Source organism: Nerophis lumbriciformis, linkage group LG03 (assembly GCF_033978685.3).
Source record: "Nerophis lumbriciformis linkage group LG03, RoL_Nlum_v2.1, whole genome shotgun sequence".
NCBI lineage: Eukaryota > Metazoa > Chordata > Actinopteri > Syngnathiformes > Syngnathidae > Nerophis > Nerophis lumbriciformis.
In genome coordinates, this window is record NC_084550.2 from 1,190,488 (window position 1) to 1,213,559 (window position 23,072).

A 23,072-nucleotide genomic window follows, 5' to 3' on the forward strand; every position below is an offset into this window, starting at 1 on the left:
AAAAAATTTGACTTTTATCTAAAAAATTTGACTTTTTATCTAAAAAAATTTACTTTTTAATCTCATAATTATGACTTTTTAACTCAAAATTTAGAATTTTTATCTCATAATTATGACATCTAAAAATTGTTGACTTTTTATCTCATATTTATGACTTTTTAATCTCAAAATTGACTTTTCATCTCAAAAATTTGACTTCATCCCATATTTATGACTTTTTATCTCAATATTTTGACTTTTTATCTCAATATTTTGACTTTTTATGTCAACATTTCGACTTTTTTATCTTATAATCATGACTTTTTTTCTCAAATATTTGACTTTTTATTTTATATTTTTAACCTTTATCCCAATATAGTCTTTTTATCTCAAAATGTTGACTTTTTATCTCATATTTATGACTTTTTATCTGAATATTTTGACTTTATATGTCAAAATTTCGACTTTTTATCTCATAATTATGACTTTTTATCTCATATTTTTTACTTTTTATCTAAAAAATTTGACTTTTTAACTAAAACCTACTTTTTAACTAAAACCTACTCAGTGGCCTAGTGGTTAGAGTGTCCGCCCTGAGATCGGTAGGTTGTGAGTTCAAACCCCGGCCGAGTCATACCAAAGACTATAAAAATGGGACCCATTACCTCCCTGCTTGGCACTCAGCATTAAGGGTTGGAATTGGGGGTTAAATCACCAAAAATGATTCCCGGGCGCGGCCACCGCTGCTGCCCACTGCTCCCCTCACCTCCCAGGGGGTGATCAAGGGTGATGGGTCAAATGCAGAGAATAATTTCGCCACACCTAGTGTGTGTGTGACAATCATTGGTACTTTAACTTTTTTTAACTTTAAAAAATTTGACTTTTTATCTAAAAAATTTGACTTTTTATCTAAAAAAATGTACTTTTTAATCTCATAATTATGACTTTTTAACTCAAAATTGAGAATTTTTATCTCATAATTATGGTTGACTTTTTATCTCATATTTATGACTTTTTAATCTCAAAATTGACTTTTCATCTCAAAAATGTGACTTTATCCCATATTTATGACTTTTTATCTCAATATTTTGACTTTTTATCTAAAAAATTTCGACTTTTTATCTTATAATCATGACTTTTTGTCTCAAACATTTGACTTTTTATCTCATATTTTTAACCTTTATCGCAATATAGTCTTTTTATCTCAAATTGTTGACTTTTTATCTCATATTTATGACATCTAAAAATTGTTGACTTTTTGTCTCATATTTATGACTTTTTATCTGAATATTTTGACTTTATATGTCAAAATTTCGACTTCTTATCTCATATTTATGACTTTTTATCTGAATATTTTGACTTTATATGTCAAAATTTCGACTTTTTATCTCATAATTATGACTTTTTATCTCAATATTGACTTTTTATCTCAAAATTGTTGACTTTTTATCTCATATTTTTTACTTTTTATCTAAAAAATTTGACTTTTTATCTAAAAAAATTGACTTTTTATCTAAAAAATGTGACTTTTTAATCTCATCATTATGACTTTTTAACTCAAAATTGAGAATTTTTATCTCATAATTATGACATCTAAAAATTGTTGACTTTTTATCTCATATTTATAACTTTTTAATCTCAAAATTGACTTTTCATCTAAAAAATTTGACTTCATCCCATATTTATGACTTTTTATCTCAATATTTTGACTTTTTATCTCAATATTTTGACTTTTTATCCAAAAAATTTCGACTTTTTATCTTATAATCATGACTTTTTGTCTCAAACATTTGACTTTGTATCTCATATTTTTAACCTTTATCGCAATATAGTCTTTTTATCTCAAATTGTTGACTTTTTATCTCATATTTATGACTTTTTATCTGAATATTTTGACTTTATATGTCAAAATTTTCACTTTATCTGAATATTTTGACTTTATATGTCAAAATTTCGACTTTTTATCTTAACATTTTGACTTTTTATCTAAAGAATTTGACTTTTTATCTAAAAAATTTGACTTTTTATCTAAAAAAATTGACTTTTTAATCTCATAATTATGACTTTTTATCTAAAAAAATTTGACTTTTTAATCTCATAATTATGACTTTTTAACTCAAAATTGAGAATTTTTATCTCATAATTATGACATCTAAAAATGGTTGACTTTTTATCTTATATTTATGACTTTTTAATCTCAATATTTTGACTTTTTATCTAAAAAATTTCGACTTGTGGGCTATACCGAGGATGTGGTTGTGGCTTGTGCAGCCCTTTGAGACACTTGTGATTTAGGGCTATATAAATAAACATTGATTGATTGATTGATTGACTTTTTATCTTATAATCATGACTTTTTGTCTCAAACATTTGACTTTTTATCTCATATTTTTAACCTTTATCCCAATATAGTCTTTTTATCTCAAAATGTTGACTTTTTATCTCATATTTATGACTTTTTATCTGAATATTTTGACTTTACATGTCAAAATTTTGACTTTTTATCTCAATATTGACTTTTTATCTCATATTTATGACTTTCTATCTGAATATTTTGACTTTATACGTCAAAATTTCGACTTTTTATCTCAAACTATCGACTTTGTATCTCATTATCATGACATTACCTAAAAAAATACTTTTTATCTCATTATTATGACGTGTTATCTCATTATTATGACTTTTTATCTCAAAATTTCGACTTTTGACCACATCATTTTGACTTAGCATTTAGGTATATATATTTTTTTTATAAAGCAAGGTTATAAAAACAAGTTTTCCACATGAGAGCCTAAAAAAAAAGCTGTTATAGTTTCTTGTCTCTCAGCGATAGCATTAATGCTCGCACTCGTAGGAGCGGACGGGGTCGCGCTGTCGGACACGAGCGGAAGTGCGGCTGGTTGTTTCCGAGACGCTGAGGGTCGGTAGTCGGTAGTCGGTAGTCGGGACGCCTCCCGCAGACAGCAGTCACGTCCGCATGTCGCCGCACATTCTTCCGCCTTGACTCGCCTGCCGCCCCGGATGAAGGTAAGACTAAAGACGGCTGCGAGTGTGTGTCGTTCAAGGCTCGTGTCCGCCGCGGGACGCCGCCTGGCGCTGGCCGGCGGCGCGCTTCTTCACCGCCGCTCGGCGCACAAATCAAGCGCCCTGCTCGACGCTTCAACTCCGCCACCTTTTATTCGCCTTATTCAACGTGTCGGCGGGGGGCGGGGCTACCTGAGTGGCAGGTGAGTGACAGCTGGCAGTCACGTGGGGCGGCTATGTTTGGCGCCACAGCTGTTGTTGCTGCACTTTGACACCCGCGCCCACTTTCCACTTCTAAGTTGGCACACCCCGATCAACAAGTCGAATATTCTATATTCCACGCTGTATTTGTGCGCGTGTCGCCTCGTGCCGCCAGTCACGTGGCTCGTGTGTCAACAACTTATGTAAGACTTTTGTGCAAACTTGTCACCTCGTGGCCGCGTGACGTCACGCACGTCCTCTCAAGGAGTGTGACGCAATCATTGTTGTGGTTATTAATATCCATCTTCAAAAGGAGCCCTTCAAAAGTTCTTAGAAATAGTGTAGTAGACCTAAGTATTCATCAAGTACCACCATAATCATATAACACAGTAGTGTAGTAGACCTAAGTATTCATCAAGTACCACCATAATCATTTCACACAGTAGTGTAGTAGACCCAAGTATTCATCAAGTACCACCATAATCATATAACACAGTAGTGTAGTAGACCTAAGTATTCATCAAGTACCACCATAATCATATAACACAGTAGTGTAGTAGACCTAAGTATTCATCAAGTACCACCATAATCATATAACACAGTAGTGTAGTAGACCTAAGTATTCATCAAGTACCACCATAATCATATAACACAGTAGTGTAGTAGACCTAAGTATTCATCAAGTACCACCATAATAGAGATGCGCGGATAGGCAATTTATTTCATCCGCAACCGCGTCAGAAAGTCGTCAACCATCCGCCATCCACCCGATGTAACGTTTGATCAGAACTGCACCCGCCCGCCATCCGCCCGCACCCGCCCGTTGTTATATATCTAATATTAATAAAAAAAAATAAAAAAAAAGGGTGAAAACTACGCGAATTGCACCTTGTGCAGACAAGATTTTTCGATCGGACACGGAGGAATTAGCGATGTAAAAGACCACGTTGGGACAAAAAAACACAAGTCTAATGCCGTTGCTAGCGATACAAGTGGAAAACTTTCAACGTTTTTCGTCGCCCAAACAGATTCTTTGGATGTGATAAATGCCGAAGTTTTATTTACGGAGGCAATAATTGAGCATGGACTTCCAATCACACTGGCTGATCACATGGGACAGTTAAATGTTTGTAATGCAACCTTTAAAAATCATTACGCGGTGATCGCGGTCCCAAAAATAAACTTTTCTTGCATGATAATGTCCAGAAAAATTCGCTTTATATTACTATAGAGTCCTTTTAACGAATGAGTTTGATGGTTTATCACAAACCTTAAATGAAAGAAGTCCTTTGTTCTCCTGCACCATGCATGCGCTTTGGCCTTGCTTCGTGTTTGGTGCGCAATCCTGTCGGCTGTATTTCACAGCACGACATACTGTTAAAAGTGTTTATACTATTTATGCTTTCAAGTCCAAGTTGAAGAAATCTTGTTAAATGTTGACAGCATAACTACCAAAATACAGAAGTATGTCCTTAATATTTTTGCAGTGCTATTTCTGTTGAAAAGTTCAAACGATTACATTAGAGATGTGATGTGCCACTTTTCAAGTGTCTGATGGCTTCAATTAATTTTCATTCATTTTTCATATTTTGAACTCTTTTGAAAGGCTTACAAAAAAACTACATTTGAATTGTAATTCCATGCTATTGACAGGACTATTAATTTTAATGAAGTTAGCTTACCATGTTTACAGTATGATAATTGTGATAGAAATGTGAATTTTAGGCACAGAATATTTTTTACAATTGAACAAGGCAGTAGATTATACAAGCTTGGACAGAAAGTTAATAATGACACCAATTTTTTTTTTTTAATGGAATTGTTTAGTACTGTTTTACCATTTGTTTACTGTAAAAAGTGTTTATACTTTCAATGAACAAATTGAAGTCTTGTGAAAGGTTGACAGGATAACTGGCATTAACTGTCAAAATAATTTCAAACTATTGAAGTTAGCTTACAGAATAAACATGTCAATCAACCCATATGATTTTTGCTGTAATATTTTTGTTTTGAAAAGTCACTGTGACTGATAGAAAAGTGATGGTTTTAGCAACATTTTAACCTGTCTGAATGCTAATAATAATTTTGCGTCGGGGGGCGAAGCCCTGAACCCTCCACCAGGACTTTGTCCTGGACCTACCGGGGCCTGCGGCCCTTGGACCCTGGCTACTAGGTTTTTCTGATTTCAAAAGTTGGCAGGTATGGTGAGGTTATAAAGCGTTTGCCTGTTAAAGAAAGGAGACAGATCCAATGCAGCACAGACTTTCGCGTGCCACGCTGTCACGACCCAGACGCACACCAGTGCGCAATCATATGGGAGCCGCGCTGAGCGCACCTCCAAGCGCGTCTCGCTGTTGGCGACGGCCAGGTATGGGCCTGACGCTCCAGCGCCATCCATTTTCAGGGCTAGTTGATTCGGCAGGTGGGTTGTTACACACTCCTTAGCGGGTTCCGACTTCCATGGCCACCGTCCTGCTCTCTATATCAACCAGGGTGAGCCCCACCCCTTTCGTGAGCGCACTGCGCGCGGAGTGACCCCTGTTACGCGCCCCCGGCAATTAATCCGCCCGACCCGACCCGCGCGCGGATAAAATCTTATTTTTTTTAATTTAATCCGCCCGATCCGCGGATAATCCGCGGACTCCGCGGTTGTGTCCGCAAACCGCGCATCTCTACACCATAATGATATAACACAGTAGTGTAGTAGACCTAAGTAATTAGAACATTATTAAAATATGAATAGACATTTGTATGCGTGTACACTTGAATTACTCGTATAAGAAAACTTCCTTTAAAATAAAATACATTATATATTTATAAATATATATATGTTTTTTTATAATGTATAAAACATGTAATCAAAGCTGCTGTTTGACTATTTGTTTCCCTGTCTACGCTTTAACTGTATGTGCACAAAAAAAGGCTCCCCAACGAACGGCTCCCAACAGAGTCGGTTGCGATGGTTGACTCAAAAGAGTCGATTCGTCCACATACCAGGCTGCACGCAGGAATGTTACTATTTACCAGCAGGTGAAAAAGAACTATCTTGTTAGCAACATGCTAATGCTACGCAGGGGGTTGCTATGATACGCCGCGATGGTTTGCCCAAGTACCGTGGCAGTGACCCAGAGTGGAACCTTCCCACAGATCACCCGGAATGCCAAAAGAAAAATATGATCCTCCAGATCCTCGCCGATGTTACACCATCATGTCAGCGGAGGAGGTGGCCAGCGGGAAGAAGTCTCAGTGGTTGGAGCTGGAGATATCTGGTTGGTCGGCTTTCACTATCGCACTTGTTTTTTTTGCTCTCTTTTTGACAACCACATCAGCAGATACAATATGTACACATATAAAAATTTCATTAAATAATCGATATCAGACTTTTGTTTTTTTACAACTACAACAGAACTACATCAGCAGATACAACATATACACATGTGATACCACTATTTAGTTTTTTTTTTTTTAAATATCTATATCGGTATCGGCCTTTAAAAAAAAAAAAAAAAGTATATATATTTTTCCAGTAGCAGATACAATACATCTACATGTGATAACAGTTTTTAGTATTTCCAAAATAATAATAAAATAACCAATACCGGTATCGGCCTTTTATTTATTTATTTTTTAAACAAGCACAACGTAACTACATCAGCAGATACAATACATGCACATATGAAAATGTAATAAAATAGTCGATATCAGCCTTTTTTATTTTTTTATTATTTTATTTTTATTTTTTTAAACAACTACAACAGAACTACGTCAGCAGATACAATATATACACATGTGATACCAGTATTTAGTATCTCTAAAATAATAACTTAATTTATATCGGTATCGGCCTTTTAAAAAAATATTTATATATTTTTTTCAAGTAGCAGATACAATATATACACATGTGATACCACTATTTAGTTTTTTTTTTTTAAAAGATCTATATGGGTATCGGCCTTTAAAAAAAAAAAATAAATACAATTTTTTTTTTTAAAGTATATATATTTTTTCCAGTAGCAGATACAATACATCTAGATGTGAGAACAGTTTTTAGTATTTCCAAAATAATATTAAAATAACCAATACCAGTATCGGCCTTTATTTATTTATTTATTTTTTAAACAAGTACAACGTAACTACATCAGCAGATACAATACATGCACATATGAAAATGTAATAAAATAGTCTATCAGCCTTTTTTTAAATTATTTTTTTATTTTTATTTTATTTTTTTAAACAACTACAACAGAACTACATCAGCAGATACAAAATATACACATGTGATACCACTATTTAGTATCTCTAAAATAATAACTTCATTTATATCGGTATCGGCCTTTTTAAAAAATATTTATATATTTTTTTCAAGTAGCAGATACAATATATACACATATGATACCACTATTTAGTATTTAAAAAAAAAAGATCTATATGGGTATCGGCCTTTTAAAAAAATAAATAAATACAATTTTTTTTTTTAAAGTATATATATTTTTCCAGTAGCAGATACAATACATCTACATGTGATAACAGTTTTTAGTATTTCCAAAATAATATTAAAATAACCAATACCGGTATTGGCCTTTATTTATTTATTTATTTTTCAAACAAGTACAACGTAACTACATCAGCAGATACAATACATTCACATATGAAAATGTAATAAAATAGTCGATATCAGCCTTTTTTTTAATTATTTTTTTATTTTAATTTTTTTAAACAACTACAACAGAACTACATCAGCAGATACAATATATACACATGTGATACCACTATTTAGTATCTCTAAAATAATAACTTAATTTATATCGGTATCGGCCTTTTTAAAAAATATTTATTTATTTTTTTCAAGTAGCAGATACAATATATACACATGTGATACCACTATTTAGTATTTAAAAAAAAAAAGATCTATATGGGTATCGGCCTTTTAAAAAAATAAATAAATACACTTTTTTTTTTTTAAGTATATATATTTTTCCCAGTAGCAGATACAATACATCTACATGTGATAACAGTTTTTAGTATTTCCAAAATAATATTAAAATAACCAATACCGGTATCGGCCTTTATTTATTTATTTATTTTTTAAACAAGTACAACGTAACTACATCAGCAGATACAATACATGCACATATGAAAATGTAATAAAATAGTCGATATCAGCCTTTTTTTTTTAATTATTTTTTTATTTTTATTTTTTTAAACAACTACAACAGAACTACATCAGCAGATACAATATATACACATGTGATACCACTATTTAGTATCTCTAAAATAATAACTTAATTTATATCGGTATTGGCCTTTTTAAAAAATATTTATTTATTTTTTTCAAGTAGCAGATACAATATATACACATGTGATACCACTATTTAGTATTTAAAAAAAAAAAGATCTATATGGGTATCGGCCTTTTAAAAAAATAAATAAATACACTTTTTTTTTTTAAAGTATATATATTTTTCCCAGTAGCAGATACAATACATCTACATGTGATAACAGTTTTTAGTATTTCCAAAATAATATTAAAATAACCAATACCGGTATCGGCCTTTATTTATTTATTTATTTTTTAAACAAGTACAACGTAACTACATCAGCAGATACAATATATACACATGTGATACTACTATTTAGTATTTTTTTTAAAAAGATCTATATGAGTATCGGCCTTTAAAAAAAAAAAAAAAAAGTATATATATTTTTTCCAGTAGCAGATACAATACATCTAGATGTCATAACAGTATTTAGTATTTCCAAAATAATATTAAAATAACCAATTGGCCTTTATTTATTTATTTATTTTTTAAACAAGTACAACGTAACTACATCAGCAGATACAATACATACACATATGAAAATGTAATAAAATAGTCGATATCAGCCTTTTTTTTAAATTATTTTTATTTTTTTATTTTTTTAAACAACTACAACAGAACTACATCAGCAGATACAATATATACACATGTGATACCACTATTTAGTATTTTTAAAAAAAAAGATCTATATGAGTATCGGCCTTTAAAAAAAAATAAAACATTTAAAAAAAGTATATATATTTTTTCCAGTAGCAGATACAATACATCTACATGTGATAACAGTTTTTAGTATTTCCAAAATAATAATAAAATAACCAATACCGGTATTGGCCTTTATTTATTTATTTTTTAAACAAGTACAACGTAACTACATCAGCAGATACAATACATACACATATGAAAATGTAATAAAATAGTCGATATCAGCCTTTTTTTTAAATTATTTTTATTTTTTTATTTTTTTAAACAACTACAACAGAACTACATCAGCAGATACAATATATACACATGTGATACCACTATTTAGTATTTTTTTTTAAAAAGATCTATATGAGTATCGGCCTTTAAAAAAAAATAAAACATTTAAAAAAAGTATATATATTTTTTCCAGTAGCAGATACAATACATCTACATGTGATAACAGTTTTTAGTATTTCCAAAATAATAATAAAATAACCAATACCGGTATCGGCCTTTATTTATTTATTTATTTTTTAAACAAGTACAACGTAACTACATCAGCAGATACAATACATGCACATATGAAAATGTAATAAAATAGTCGATATCAGCCTTTTTTTTTTAATTATTTTTTTATTTTTATTTTTTTAAACAACTACAACAGAACTACATCAGCAGATACAATATATACACATGTGATACCAGTATTTAGTATCTCTAAAATAATAACTTCATTTATATCGGTATCGACCTTTTAAAAAAATATATATCTATTTTATTCAAGTAGCAGATACAATATATACACATGTGATACCACTATTTAGTTTGTTTTTTTTAAAGATCTATATGGGTATCGGCCTTTTTAAAAAATATTTATATATTTTTTTCAAGTAGCAGATACAATATATACACATGTGATACCACTATTTAGTATTTAAAAAAAAAAAGATCTATATGGGTATCGGCCTTTTAAAAAAATAAATAAATACAATTTTTTTTTTAAAAGTATATATATTTTTCCCAGTAGCAGATACAATACATCTACATGTGATAACAGTTTTTAGTATTTCCAAAATAATAATAAAATAACCGATACCGGTATCGGCCTTTATTTATTTATTTATTTTTTAAACAAGTACAACGTAACTACATCAGCAGATACAATACATGCACATATGAAAATGTAATAAAATAGTCGATATCAGCCTTTTTTTTTTAATTATTTTTTTATTTTTATTTTTTTAAACAACTACAACAGAACTACATCAGCAGATACAATATATACACATGTGATACCAGTATTTAGTATCTCTAAAATAATAACTTAATTTATATCGGTATCGGCCTTTTTTAGAAAATATATATATATTTTATTCAAGTAGCAGATACAATATATACACATGTGATACCACTATTTAGTTTTTTTTTTTTAAAAGATCTATATGGGTATCGGCCTTTAAAAAAAATAAAAAAATAAAATTTTTTTTTTCAAAGTATATATATTTTTTCCAGTAGCAGATACAATACATCTACATGTGATAACAGTTTTTAGTATTTCCAAAATAATAATAAAATAACCAATACCGGTATCGGCCTTTATTTATTTATTTATTTTTTAAACAAGTACAACGTAACTACATCAGCAGGTACAATACATGCACATATGAAAATGTAATAAAATAGTCGATATCAGCCTTTTTTATTTAAATTATTTTTTTATTTTTATTTTTTTAAACAACTACAACAGAACTACGTCAGCAGATACAATATATACACATGTGATACCACTATTTAGTTTTTTTTTTTTAAAAGATCTATATGGGTATCAGCCTTTTAAAAAAATAAAAAAATAAAAATTTTTTTTCAAAGTATATATATTTTTTCCAGTAGCAGATACAATACATCTACATGTGATAACAGTTTTTAGTATTTCCAAAATAATATTAAAATAACCAATACCGGTATTGGCCTTTATTTATTTATTTATTTTTTAAACAAGTACAACGTAACTACATCAGCAGATACAATACATGCACATATGAAAATGTAATAAAATAGTCGATATCAGCCTTTTTTGAAATTATTTTTTTATTTTTATTTTTTTAAACAACTACAACAGAACTACATCAGCAGATACAATATTTACACATGTGATACCAGTATTTAGTATCTCTAAAATAATAACTTCATTTATATCGGTATCGGCCTTTTTAAAAAATATTTATATATTTTTTTCAAGTAGCAGATACAATATATACACATGTGATACCACTATTTAGTATTTTTTTTAAAAAGATCTATATGGGTGTCGGCCTTTTAAAAAAAAAAAAAAAAAAATTAAAGTATTTTTTTTCCCCCAGTAGCAGATACAATACATCTACATGTGATAACAGTTTTTAGTATTTCCAAAATAATATTAAAATAGCCAATACCAATATCGGCCTTTATTTATTTATTTATTTTTTAAACAAGTACAACGTAACTACATCAGCAGATACAATACATGCACATATGAAAATGTAATAAAATAGTCTTTCAGCCTTTTTTTAAATTATTTTTTTATTTTAATTTTATTTTTTTAAACAACTACAACAGAACTACATCAGCAGATACAATATATACACATGTGATACCAGTATTTAGTATCTCTAAAATAATAACTTAATTTATATCGGTATCGGCCTTTTTAAAAAATATTTATATATTTTTTTCAAGTAGCAGATACAATATATACACATGTGATACCACTATTTAGTATTTCTAAAAAAAAGATCTATATAGGTATCGGCCTTTAAAAAAAAAAAAAAAAAAAAAAAAGTATATATGTTTTCCAGTAGCAGATACAATACATGTGATAACAGTATTTAGTATTTCCAAAATAATAATAAAATAACCAATACCGGTAATAAAATAGTCAATATCAGATTTTTTTATTTTATTTTATTTTTTATTATTTTTAAACAACTACAACAGAACTACATCAGCAGATACAATATATATTATTTTTATAGTATTTAGTATCTCTAAAATAATAACTTAATTTATATTGGTATCGGCCTTTTTAAACAAATATTTATATATTTTTTTCCAGTAGCAGATACAATATATACACATATGATACCAGTATTTAGTATTTCTAAAATAATAATACAATAATCAATATCTTTATCTGCCTTTTTTTCCCTTTTTTTTGTTTTTATTTTTACAACTACAACAGAACTACATCGGCAGATACGATATGAGCATTTAGTATTTCTATATATAATAAAATAATTAACAGTATCGGCCTTTTTTTCAAATACATTTTTTACAACTGCAACAAAACTACATCAGCAGATACAATATATACACATGATACCACTATTTAGTATTTCTAAAATAATACAATAATCAATATCGGTATCAGCCTTTAAAAAAAAAAATATAAATATATATATATATATATATATATATATATATATATATATATATATATTTTTTTTTTTTTTCCCATTAGCAGATACAATATATACACATTTATGATACCAGTATTTAGCATTTCTATAATATAATAAGATAATATTAGCTTTCTTTTTACAGCCACAACAAAACTACATCAGCAGATACAATATATACACATGTGATAACCGTATTTAGTATTTCTAAAATAATACTAAAATAATCGATACCGGTATCGGCTTTTTTACATTTATTTATTTTTTACAACCACAACATAACTACACCAGCAGATACAATATATACACATATGATACCAGTATTTAGTATTCCTAAAATATAATAAAATAATCAATATCAGTATCGGCTTCTTTAAAAAAACAAACAAACAAACAAAAAAAATAAAAATAAATTTATAAATTTTTTCCATTAGAAGATACAATATATACACATATGATACCAGTATTTAATATTTCTAAAATAATAACTAATTGATGTCGGTATCGTCTTTTTGGAAAAAAAATTATATATTTTTTCTAGTAGCAGATACAATATGTACACATGATACCAGTATTTCCAAAATAATAAAATAATCAATATTGGTATCGGCTTTTTTATTTATTTTTTATTTTTATTTTTTACAACCACAACAGAACTACATCAGCAGATACAATACATACACATATGATACCACTATTTAGTATTTATAAAATATAATACAATAATAAATATCAGTATCGGCCTTTTTAAACAAAAGAAAATGATATCTATTTTTCCATTAGAAGATTCAATATATGCACATATGATACCAGTATTTAGTATTTCTAAAATATAATAAAATAATATCGGTATCGGCCTCTTTAAAAAAAATAAAAATAAAATAAAATTATATATATTTTTTTCCATTAGAAGATACAATATATACACATATGATACCGATATTTGGTATTTCTAAAATAATAACTAATTGATGTTGGTATCGGCTTTTTTGAAAAAAAATAATATATTTTTTTCTAGTAGCAGATACAATATGTACACATGATACCGGTATTTCCAAAATAATAAAATAATCAATATTGGTATCGGCTTTTTTTTTTTTTTTTTTTTTACAACCACAACAGAACTACATCAGCAGATACAATATATACACATATGATACCACTATTTAGTATTTATAAAATATAATACAATAATAAATATCAGTATCGGCCTTTTTAAACAAAAGAAAATGATATCTATTTTTCCATTAGAAGATTCAATATATGCACATATGATACCAGTATTTAGTATTTCTAAAATATAATAAAATAATATCGGTATCGGCCTCTTTAAAAAAAATAAAAATAAAATAAAATTATATATATTTTTTTCCATTAGAAGATACAATATATACACATATGATACCGATATTTGGTATTTCTAAAATAATAACTAATTGATGTTGGTATCGGCTTTTTTGAAAAAAAATAATATATTTTTTTCTAGTAGCAGATACAATATGTACACATGATACCGGTATTTCCAAAATAATAAAATAATCAATATTGGTATCGGCTTTTTTTTTTTTTTTTTTTTTACAACCACAACAGAACTACATCAGCAGATACAATATATACACATATGATACCACTATTTAGTATTTATAAAATATAATACAATAATAAATATCAGTATCGGCCTTTTTAAACAAAAGAAAATGATATCTATTTTTCCATTAGAAGATACAATATATGCACATATGATACCAGTATTTAGTATTTCTAAAATATAATAAAATATCGGTATCGGCCTCTTTAAAAAAATAAAAATAAAATTATATGTATTTTTTCCATTAGAAGATACAATATATACACATATGATACCGGTATTTGGTATTTCTAAAATAATAACTAATTGATGTTGGTATCGGCTTTTTTGAAAAACATTAATATATTTTTTTCTAGTAGCAGATACAATATGTACACATGATACCGGTATTTCCAAAATAATAATAAAATAATCAATATTGATATCAGTCATTTTTTATTTATTATTATTATTTTTTTTACAACCACAACAGAACTACATCAGCAGATACAATATATACACATATGATACCACTATTTAGTATTTCTAAAATATAATACAATAATAAATATCGGTATCGGCCTTTTTAAACAAAAGAAAATGATATCTATTTTCCCATTAGAAGATACAATATATGCACATATGATACCAGTATTTAGTATTTCTAAAATATAATAAAAAAATATCGGTATCGGCCTCTTTAAAAAAATAAAAATAAAAATAAAATTATATAAATTTTTTCCATTAGAAGATACAATATATACACATATGATACCGGTATTTGGTATTTCTAAAATAATAACTAATTGATGTCGGTATCGTCTTTTTGGAAAAAAAAATTATATATTTTTTCTAGTAGCAGATACAATATGTACACCGGTATCGGCTTTTTTACATTTATTTATTTTTTACAACCACAACATAACTACACCAGCAGATACAATATATACACATATGATACCAGTATTTAGTATTCCTAAAATATAATAAAATAATCAATATCAGTATCAGCTTCTTTAAAAAAATAAAAAAATAAAAATATATATAATTTTTCCATTAGAAGATACAGTATATACACATATAATACCAGTATTTGGTATTTCTAAAATAATAACTAATTGATGTTGGTATCGTCTTTTTGGAAAAAAAATGATATATTTTTTCTAGTAGCAGATACAATATGTACACATGATACCAGTATTTCCAAAATAATAAAATAATCAATATTGGTATCGGCTTATTTTTTTTTATTTTATTTTTTTATTTTATTTTATTTTATTTTTTATTTTTTTACAACCACAACAGAACTACATCAGCAGATACAATACATACACATATGATACCACTATTTAGTATTTATAAAATATAATACAATAATAAATATCAGTATCGGCCTTTTTAAACAAAAGAAAATGATATTTATTTTTCCATGAGAAGATACAATATATGCACAAATGATACCAGTATTTAGGATTTCTAAAATATAATAAAATAATATCGGTATCGGCCTCTTTAAAAAATAAAATAAAAAAATAAAATTATATATATTTTTTCCATTAGAAGATACAATATATACACATATGATACCAGTATTTGGTATTTCTAAAATAATAACTAATTGATGTTGGTATCGGCTTTTTTGAAAAAAATTAATATATTTTTTTCTAGTAGCAGATACAATATGTACACATGATACCAGTATTTCCAAAAAAATAATAAAATAATCAATATTGATATCAGTCTTTTTTTTCTTCTTTTTTTTTTACAACCACAACAGAACTACATCAGCAGATACAATACATACACATATGATACCACTATTTAGTATTTATAAAATATAATACAATAATAAATATCAGTATCGGACTTTTTAAACAAAATAAAATGATATCTATTTTTCCATTAGAAGATACAATATATGCACATATGATACCAGTATTTGGTATTTCTAAAATAATAACTAATTGATGTCGGTATCGTCTTTTTGGAAAAAAAATTATATATTTTTTCTAGTAGCAGATACAATATGTACACATGATACCAGTATTTCTAAAATAATAAAATAATCAATATTGGCTTTTTATTTTTTTACATTTTTTATTTTTTTTTAAACAACCACAACAGAACTACATCAGCAGATACAATACATACACATATGATACCACTATTTAGTATTTCTAAAATATAATACAATAATAAATATCAGTATCGGCCTTTTTAAACAAAAGAAAATATCTATTTTCCCATTAGAAGATACAATATATGCACATATGATACCAGTATTTAGTATTTCTAAAATATAATAAAATAATATCGGTATCGGCCTCTTTAAAAAAAATAAAATAAAAATAAAATTATATATATTTTTTCCATTAGAAGATACACATATGATACCAGTATTTGGTATTTCTAAAATAATAACTAATTAATGTTGGTATCGGATTTTTGAAAAAAATTAATATATTTTTTTCTAGTAGCAGATACAATATGTACACATGATACCGGTATTTCCAAAAAAATAATAAAATAATCAATATTGATATCAGTCATTCTTAATTTTTAATTTTTTTTTTTTTTTTTACAACCACAACAGAACTACATCAGCAGATACAATATATACACATATGATACCACTATTTAGTATTTCTGAAATATAATAAAATAATCAATATCGGTATCGGCTTCTTTAAAAAAAAAATTAAAAAAAATATATATTTTTTGTCCATTAGCAGATATAATATGATACCAGTATTTCCAAAATAATAAAATGGTATTGGCCTTTTTATTTTTATTTTTTATTTTTTTACAACCACAACATAACTACATCAGCAGATACAATATATACACATATGATACCACTATTTAGTATTTCTAAAATATAATACAATAATAAATATCGGTATCAGCCTTTTTAAACAAAGGAAAATATCATCTATTTTTCCATTAGAAGATACAATATATGCACATATGATACCAGTATTTAGTATTTCTAAAATATAATAAAATAATATCGGTATCGGCCTCTCTCTCAAAAAAATAATAATAAAATTATATATATTTTTTCCATTAGAAGATACGATATATACTCATATGATACCAGTATTTGGTATTTCTAAAATAATAACTAATTAATGTTGGTATCGGATTTTTGAAAAAAATTTATATATTTTTTTCTAGTAGCAGATACAATATGTACACATGATACCAGTATTTCCAAAATAATAAAATAATCAATATTGGTATCGGCTTTTTTATTTTTATTTATTTTTTTACAACCACAACAGAACTACATCAGCAGATACAATACATACACATATGATACCACTATTTAGTATTTATAAAATATAATAGAATAATAAATATCAGTATCGGCCTTTTTAAACAAAAGAAAATTATATCTATTTTTCCATTAGAAGATACAATATATGCACATATGATACCAGTATTTAGTATTTCTAAAATATAATAAAATAATATCGGTATCGGCCTCTTTAAAAAAAATAAAATAAAAATAAAATTATATGTATGTTTTCCATTAGAAGATACAATATATAAACATATGATACCGGTATTTGGTATTTCTAAAATAATAACTAATTGATGTTGGTATCGGCTTTTTTGAAAAAAATTAATATATTTTTTTCTAGTAGCAGATACAATATGTACACATGATAATAATCAATATTGATATCAGTCTTTTTTTTTAATTCTTTTTTTTTTTTTTACAACCACAACAGAACTACATCAGCAGATACAATACATACACATATGATACCACTATTTAGTATTTCTAAAATATAATACAATAATAAATATCGGTATCGGCCTTTTTAAACAAAAGAAAATGATGTATATTTTTCCATTAGAAGATACAATATATGCACATATGATGCCAGTATTTAGTATTTCTAAAATATAATAAAATAATATCGGTATCGGCCTCTCAAAAAAATAAAAAATAAAATAAAATGATATATATTTTTTCCATTAGAAGATACAATATATAAACATATGATACCAGTATTTGGTATTTCTAAAATAATAACTAATTAATGTTGGTATCGGATTTTTGAAAAAAATTAATATTTTTTTTTCTAGTAGCAGATACAATATGTACACATGATACCGGTATTTCCAAAATAATAATAAAATAATCAATATTTATATTAGTCTTTTTTTATTTTTTTATTATTATTTTTTTAAAACCACAACAGAACTACATCAGCAGATACAATACATACACATATGATACCACTATTTAGTATTTATAAAATATAATACAATAATAAATATCAGTATCGGCCTTTTTAAACAAAAGAAAATGATATCTATTTTCCCATTAGAAGATACAATATATGCACATATGATACCAGTATTTAGTATTTCTAAAATATAATAAAATAATATCGGTATCGGCCTCTTTAAAAAAATACAAATAAAAATAAAATTATATATATTTTTTCCATTAGAAGATACACATATGATACCAGTATTTGGTATTTCTAAAATAATAACTAATTGATGTTGGTATCGGCATTTTTGAAAAAAATTAATATATTTTTTTCTAGTAGCAGATACAATATGTACACATGATACCTGTATTTCCAAAATAATAATAAAATAATCAATATTGATATCAGTCTTTTTTTTTTTTTACAACCACAACAGAACTACATCAGCAGATGCAATATATACACATATGATACCACTATTTAGTATTTATGAAATATAATAAAATAATCAATATCGGTATCGGCTTCTTTAAAAAAAAAAAAAAAAAAAATATATATATTTTTTTTGTCCATTAGCAGATATAATATGTACACATGATACCAGTATTTCCAAAATAATAAAATGGTATTGGCCTTTTTATTTTTATTTTTTATTTTTTTACAACCACAACATAACTACATCAGCAGATACAATATATACACATATGATACCACTATTTAGTATTTATAAAATATAATACAATAATGGATACTGGCATCACCTTTTTATTATAATAATGATGAAATAATCAATATTGGCCTTTTTTAAATGTATTAATATTTTTATTTTTGATACCAGTATTTAGTGTTTCTAAAATATAACCCCATAATCGATATCCGTATTGGCCTTTTTCTTGTCAAGCACACATGATAGCAGTATTTAGTATTTAAAAATGAATAAAATGGACACATTTACTTGTTTTGTTTGATGCTAAAGTTTAGGGTCCGTGACTTTTTCCAAACTCTTTGTCCCGCCCCCTCTCCCTTCACCCCGCAGGGCGCGTGCGGAGTCTGAGCAGCTCGCTGTGGACGCTCACCCACCTGACGGCGCTGCACATCAACGACAACAACCTGAGCCGCCTCCCGCCGGACATCGCCAAGCTGCCCCACCTGGTCTACCTGAACCTGTCGTCCAACAAGCTCCGCAGTCTGCCGGCCGAGCTGGGCAACATGGTCTCTCTCAGGTGGGCTTTCCTGTTAGCTTCGTGCTAATTGGCACTGGATTTGCCATAGACGGGCTACCATTAGCATTAGCCCTTTTACATGGCCATTTCAACACCTCCAGAAACCGCAATGTTACGGTCAAACAATTAGAGTAGAAACACTTTGTTTACACTAGCTTTTTTAAATACATTTTATAGGTACACACCTGAGTCATATTTTGCTACTAGATGTGTGCTAACGTTAGCATGCTAACATTTTAAACAAATCTCCCGGGTGTACATCGCAGAGTAATATATTTCGATACTTGACACATGCAGGTTACTTTTTAAGCATGCCAACATTAGCATGCTAGCTTTATTTTCTAGCTAATTTACGTCAGTGTCATATATTTTGGTATTTCACCAATGCTAACCATACGCTTGCTGTTGTTAGCATGTTAGCATTGTAATGTTGGATGACATCTTTTTTTTGCAAATTAAGATATACACCTCAGCGCCAAATATTTTGTTATTTGACAACTGCTACCTGTTAGCATGCTAATGTTAGTTAGTAGGCTATCTTTTTAGACACATTTTATAGGTCAGTCATATTTTGCTACTTGATGTATGCTAGCATTTTAAACAAATTTTCAAGTATACTTCGCAGAGTTATATATTTTGGTACTTCACGTATGCTATGGTTAGTATTTTAGCATGCTAACTTTAGAATGCTAGCTTTTTGTTAAGCTAATTTAGCTCTGTGTCATATATTTTGGTATTTCATTAATGTTAACTGTTTGCATTTTAGCATTGTAATGTTAGATGATAGCTGTTTTTTTTAGTATACACCAACATCAAATGTTTTGTTACTTGACAACTGCTACCTGTTAGCATGTTAATGTTAGTAGGCTAGTTTTTTTAAACTGATTTTATAGATATACACCAGTGTCATATTTTTGCTACTTGACGTATGCTAACATTTTTAAACAAATTTTTCAGGTAGACGTCGCAGAGTAATATATTTTGGTACTTGACGCACACTACAGTTAGTATTTTAGCATGCTACAGTCAGTATTAGCATGCTAGCTCTTGTTTAGCTAATTTACCTCAGTGTCATATATTTTGGTATTTCATTAATGTTACCTGTAGGCATGCTATTGTTAGCATTCTATTGTTAGATGATACCTCAGCCCCAAATATTGTGTCACTTGACAACTGCTACGTGTTAGCATGCTTATGTTAGTTAGTAGGCTAACTTTTTTTTTGTTAGCAAATTTTACAGATATCATATTTTGCTACTTGATGTATGCTAACATGACCATGCTATCATTTAAAACATTTTTTTTCAGGTATACATCGTATATAATAGTAATTTTTCTTTGGTACTTGACGCATGCGAGTTACTTTTTAAGCATGCTAACATTAGCATGCTAGCTTTTAAACATTTCTTTTTAGCTAATTTAACTCATTTACCTCAATGTCATATATTTTGGTCTTTCCCCAATGCTAACCCTAAGCATGCTATTGTTAGCTAATCACATAGCACTGTTACCATGCTAGCTTTTCTAGCTCATTTAGCCAGCGTGCTAACTGTTAGCATTTGAGTTGAACTTTCTCTTCCTGGTCGACGTGATGTGTTGGACGGAACTGCTTTTAAACAACAACCTTTTACGTGTGCACACTACAGTTAGCATTTTAGCATGCTACAGTCAGTATTAGCATGCTAGCTCTTGTTTAGCTAATTTACCTCAGTGTCATATATTTTGGTATTTCATTAATGTTACCTGTAGGCATGCTATTGTTAGCATTCTATTGTTAGATGATACCTCAGCCCCAAATATTGTGTCACTTGACAACTTTTTTTTTTAGCAAATTTTACAGATATCATATTTTGCTACTTGATGTATGCTAACATGACCATGCTATCATTTAAAACATTTTTTTTCAGGTATATATTGTACATAATAGTCATTTTTCTTTGGTACTTGACGCATGCGAGTTACTTTTTAAGCATGCTAACATTAGCATGCTAGCTTTTAAACATTTTTTTTAGCTAATTTAACACATTTACCTCATATATTTTGGTCTTTCCCCAATGCTAACCCTAAGCATGCTATTGTTAGCTAATCACATAGCACTGTTACCATGCTAGCTTTCCTAGCTCATTTAGCCAGCGTGCTAACTGTTAGCATTTGAGTTGAACTTTCTCTTCCTGGTCGACGTGATGTGTTGCAGGGAACTGCTTTTAAACAACAACCTTTTACGTGTGCTGCCTTACGAACTCGGGAAGCTTTTCCAGCTGCAAACACTCGGCCTGAAAGGTCAGTCTGGTCCTAAAGTGATATTTTTTTGTGCAATTGTGCTAACTATGCTTTTTTTTCCCACCTGATAGGAAACCCTTTGTCCCAAGACATCCTCAACTTGTACCAGGAAGCGGACGGAACCAGGAAGCTTTTAAACCACATGCTGGACCATCTAGCGGGTAGGCTCGGTTAGCGAGGACGCTACCACGCGAGCGCTAACCATGCTTTTGTGTCGACAGTGCACCCGGAGCAGCTCCCGCAAAGACCGTGGATCACGCTTCAAGAACGGGACCAGGTGGTCTCCACAGGTGCGTGCGTCGTCTCGCTAACTTCCCGGTGCCCCCCCTAGCGTGTGTGACGTCGCCCCTTCCTGCCCGTAGCGGCCTTCACCGTCATGTGCTACAACGTGCTGTGCGACAAGTACGCCACGCGGCAGCTCTACGGCTACTGTCCCACCTGGGCGCTCACCTGGGAGTACCGCAAGAAAGGCATCATGGAGGAGATCAACAACTGCGACGCCGACATCATCAGTCTACAGGTGCAACTCATATTTTGGTATTTCATTAACGCTAACTGTAGGCGTGCTATTGTTGGCATGTTAGCATAGCATGTTTTTTTTTTTTTTTTATAGCTCATTTGCGACCCGTAGCTAATTTGTATTAGCATTTAGATATTAGCATGCTAGCTTATTTTGTCGGAGTAGCGTCAAAAAATGTTTTACTTGACGAAGGATGCCTGTTAGCATTCTGACGTTAATATGCTAGCGTTCTTTAATTTTGTACGTATACACATCCGTCGTATTTTGATACTTGATGCCAGCTAACATTAGCGTGTTAGCTTCTCAAGCCAATTTTTTAGCAGTACACCTCATATAACTCGATGATTAACACATGTTAATTGTTAGCATGCTAACATTACCGTGTTAATTTTTTTTTGCCAATTTCGCCGCCATACAAATACTTGTTACATGACACATGCTAACTGTAAACAGAAAATTATCAACTCGGTGATTAACACATTAATTGTTAGCATGCTAAAATTAGCGTGGTAACTTTTTTTAGCTAACTTTGTCGCCGTGCATCTCGGAGTCATACAACTTGTTACATGACACATGCTAACTGTAAACGCGATAATGTTAGCATGCTAAGAGTA

The 23,072-nt window shown here is 29.0% G+C and overlaps 1 protein-coding gene across 1 annotated transcript in view; it reads left to right on the forward strand.

Moving 5' to 3' along the window:
* Positions 1 to 2,845: 2,845 nt before the first annotated feature.
* cnot6l (CCR4-NOT transcription complex, subunit 6-like) overlaps positions 2,846 to 23,072 on the forward strand; it is a 29,552-nt gene continuing 9,325 nt past the window's right edge. Inside the window, exons 1-7 of the mRNA XM_061931682.1 lie at positions 2,846 to 3,006; positions 6,352 to 6,473; positions 19,473 to 19,659; positions 21,853 to 21,938; positions 22,010 to 22,099; positions 22,160 to 22,228; positions 22,301 to 22,458. Coding sequence (XP_061787666.1) covers positions 6,362 to 6,473; positions 19,473 to 19,659; positions 21,853 to 21,938; positions 22,010 to 22,099; positions 22,160 to 22,228; positions 22,301 to 22,458 — 702 coding nt within the window. The 5' untranslated portion in view covers positions 2,846 to 3,006; positions 6,352 to 6,361. The remainder of the gene's footprint in view (positions 3,007 to 6,351; positions 6,474 to 19,472; positions 19,660 to 21,852; positions 21,939 to 22,009; positions 22,100 to 22,159; positions 22,229 to 22,300; positions 22,459 to 23,072) is intronic.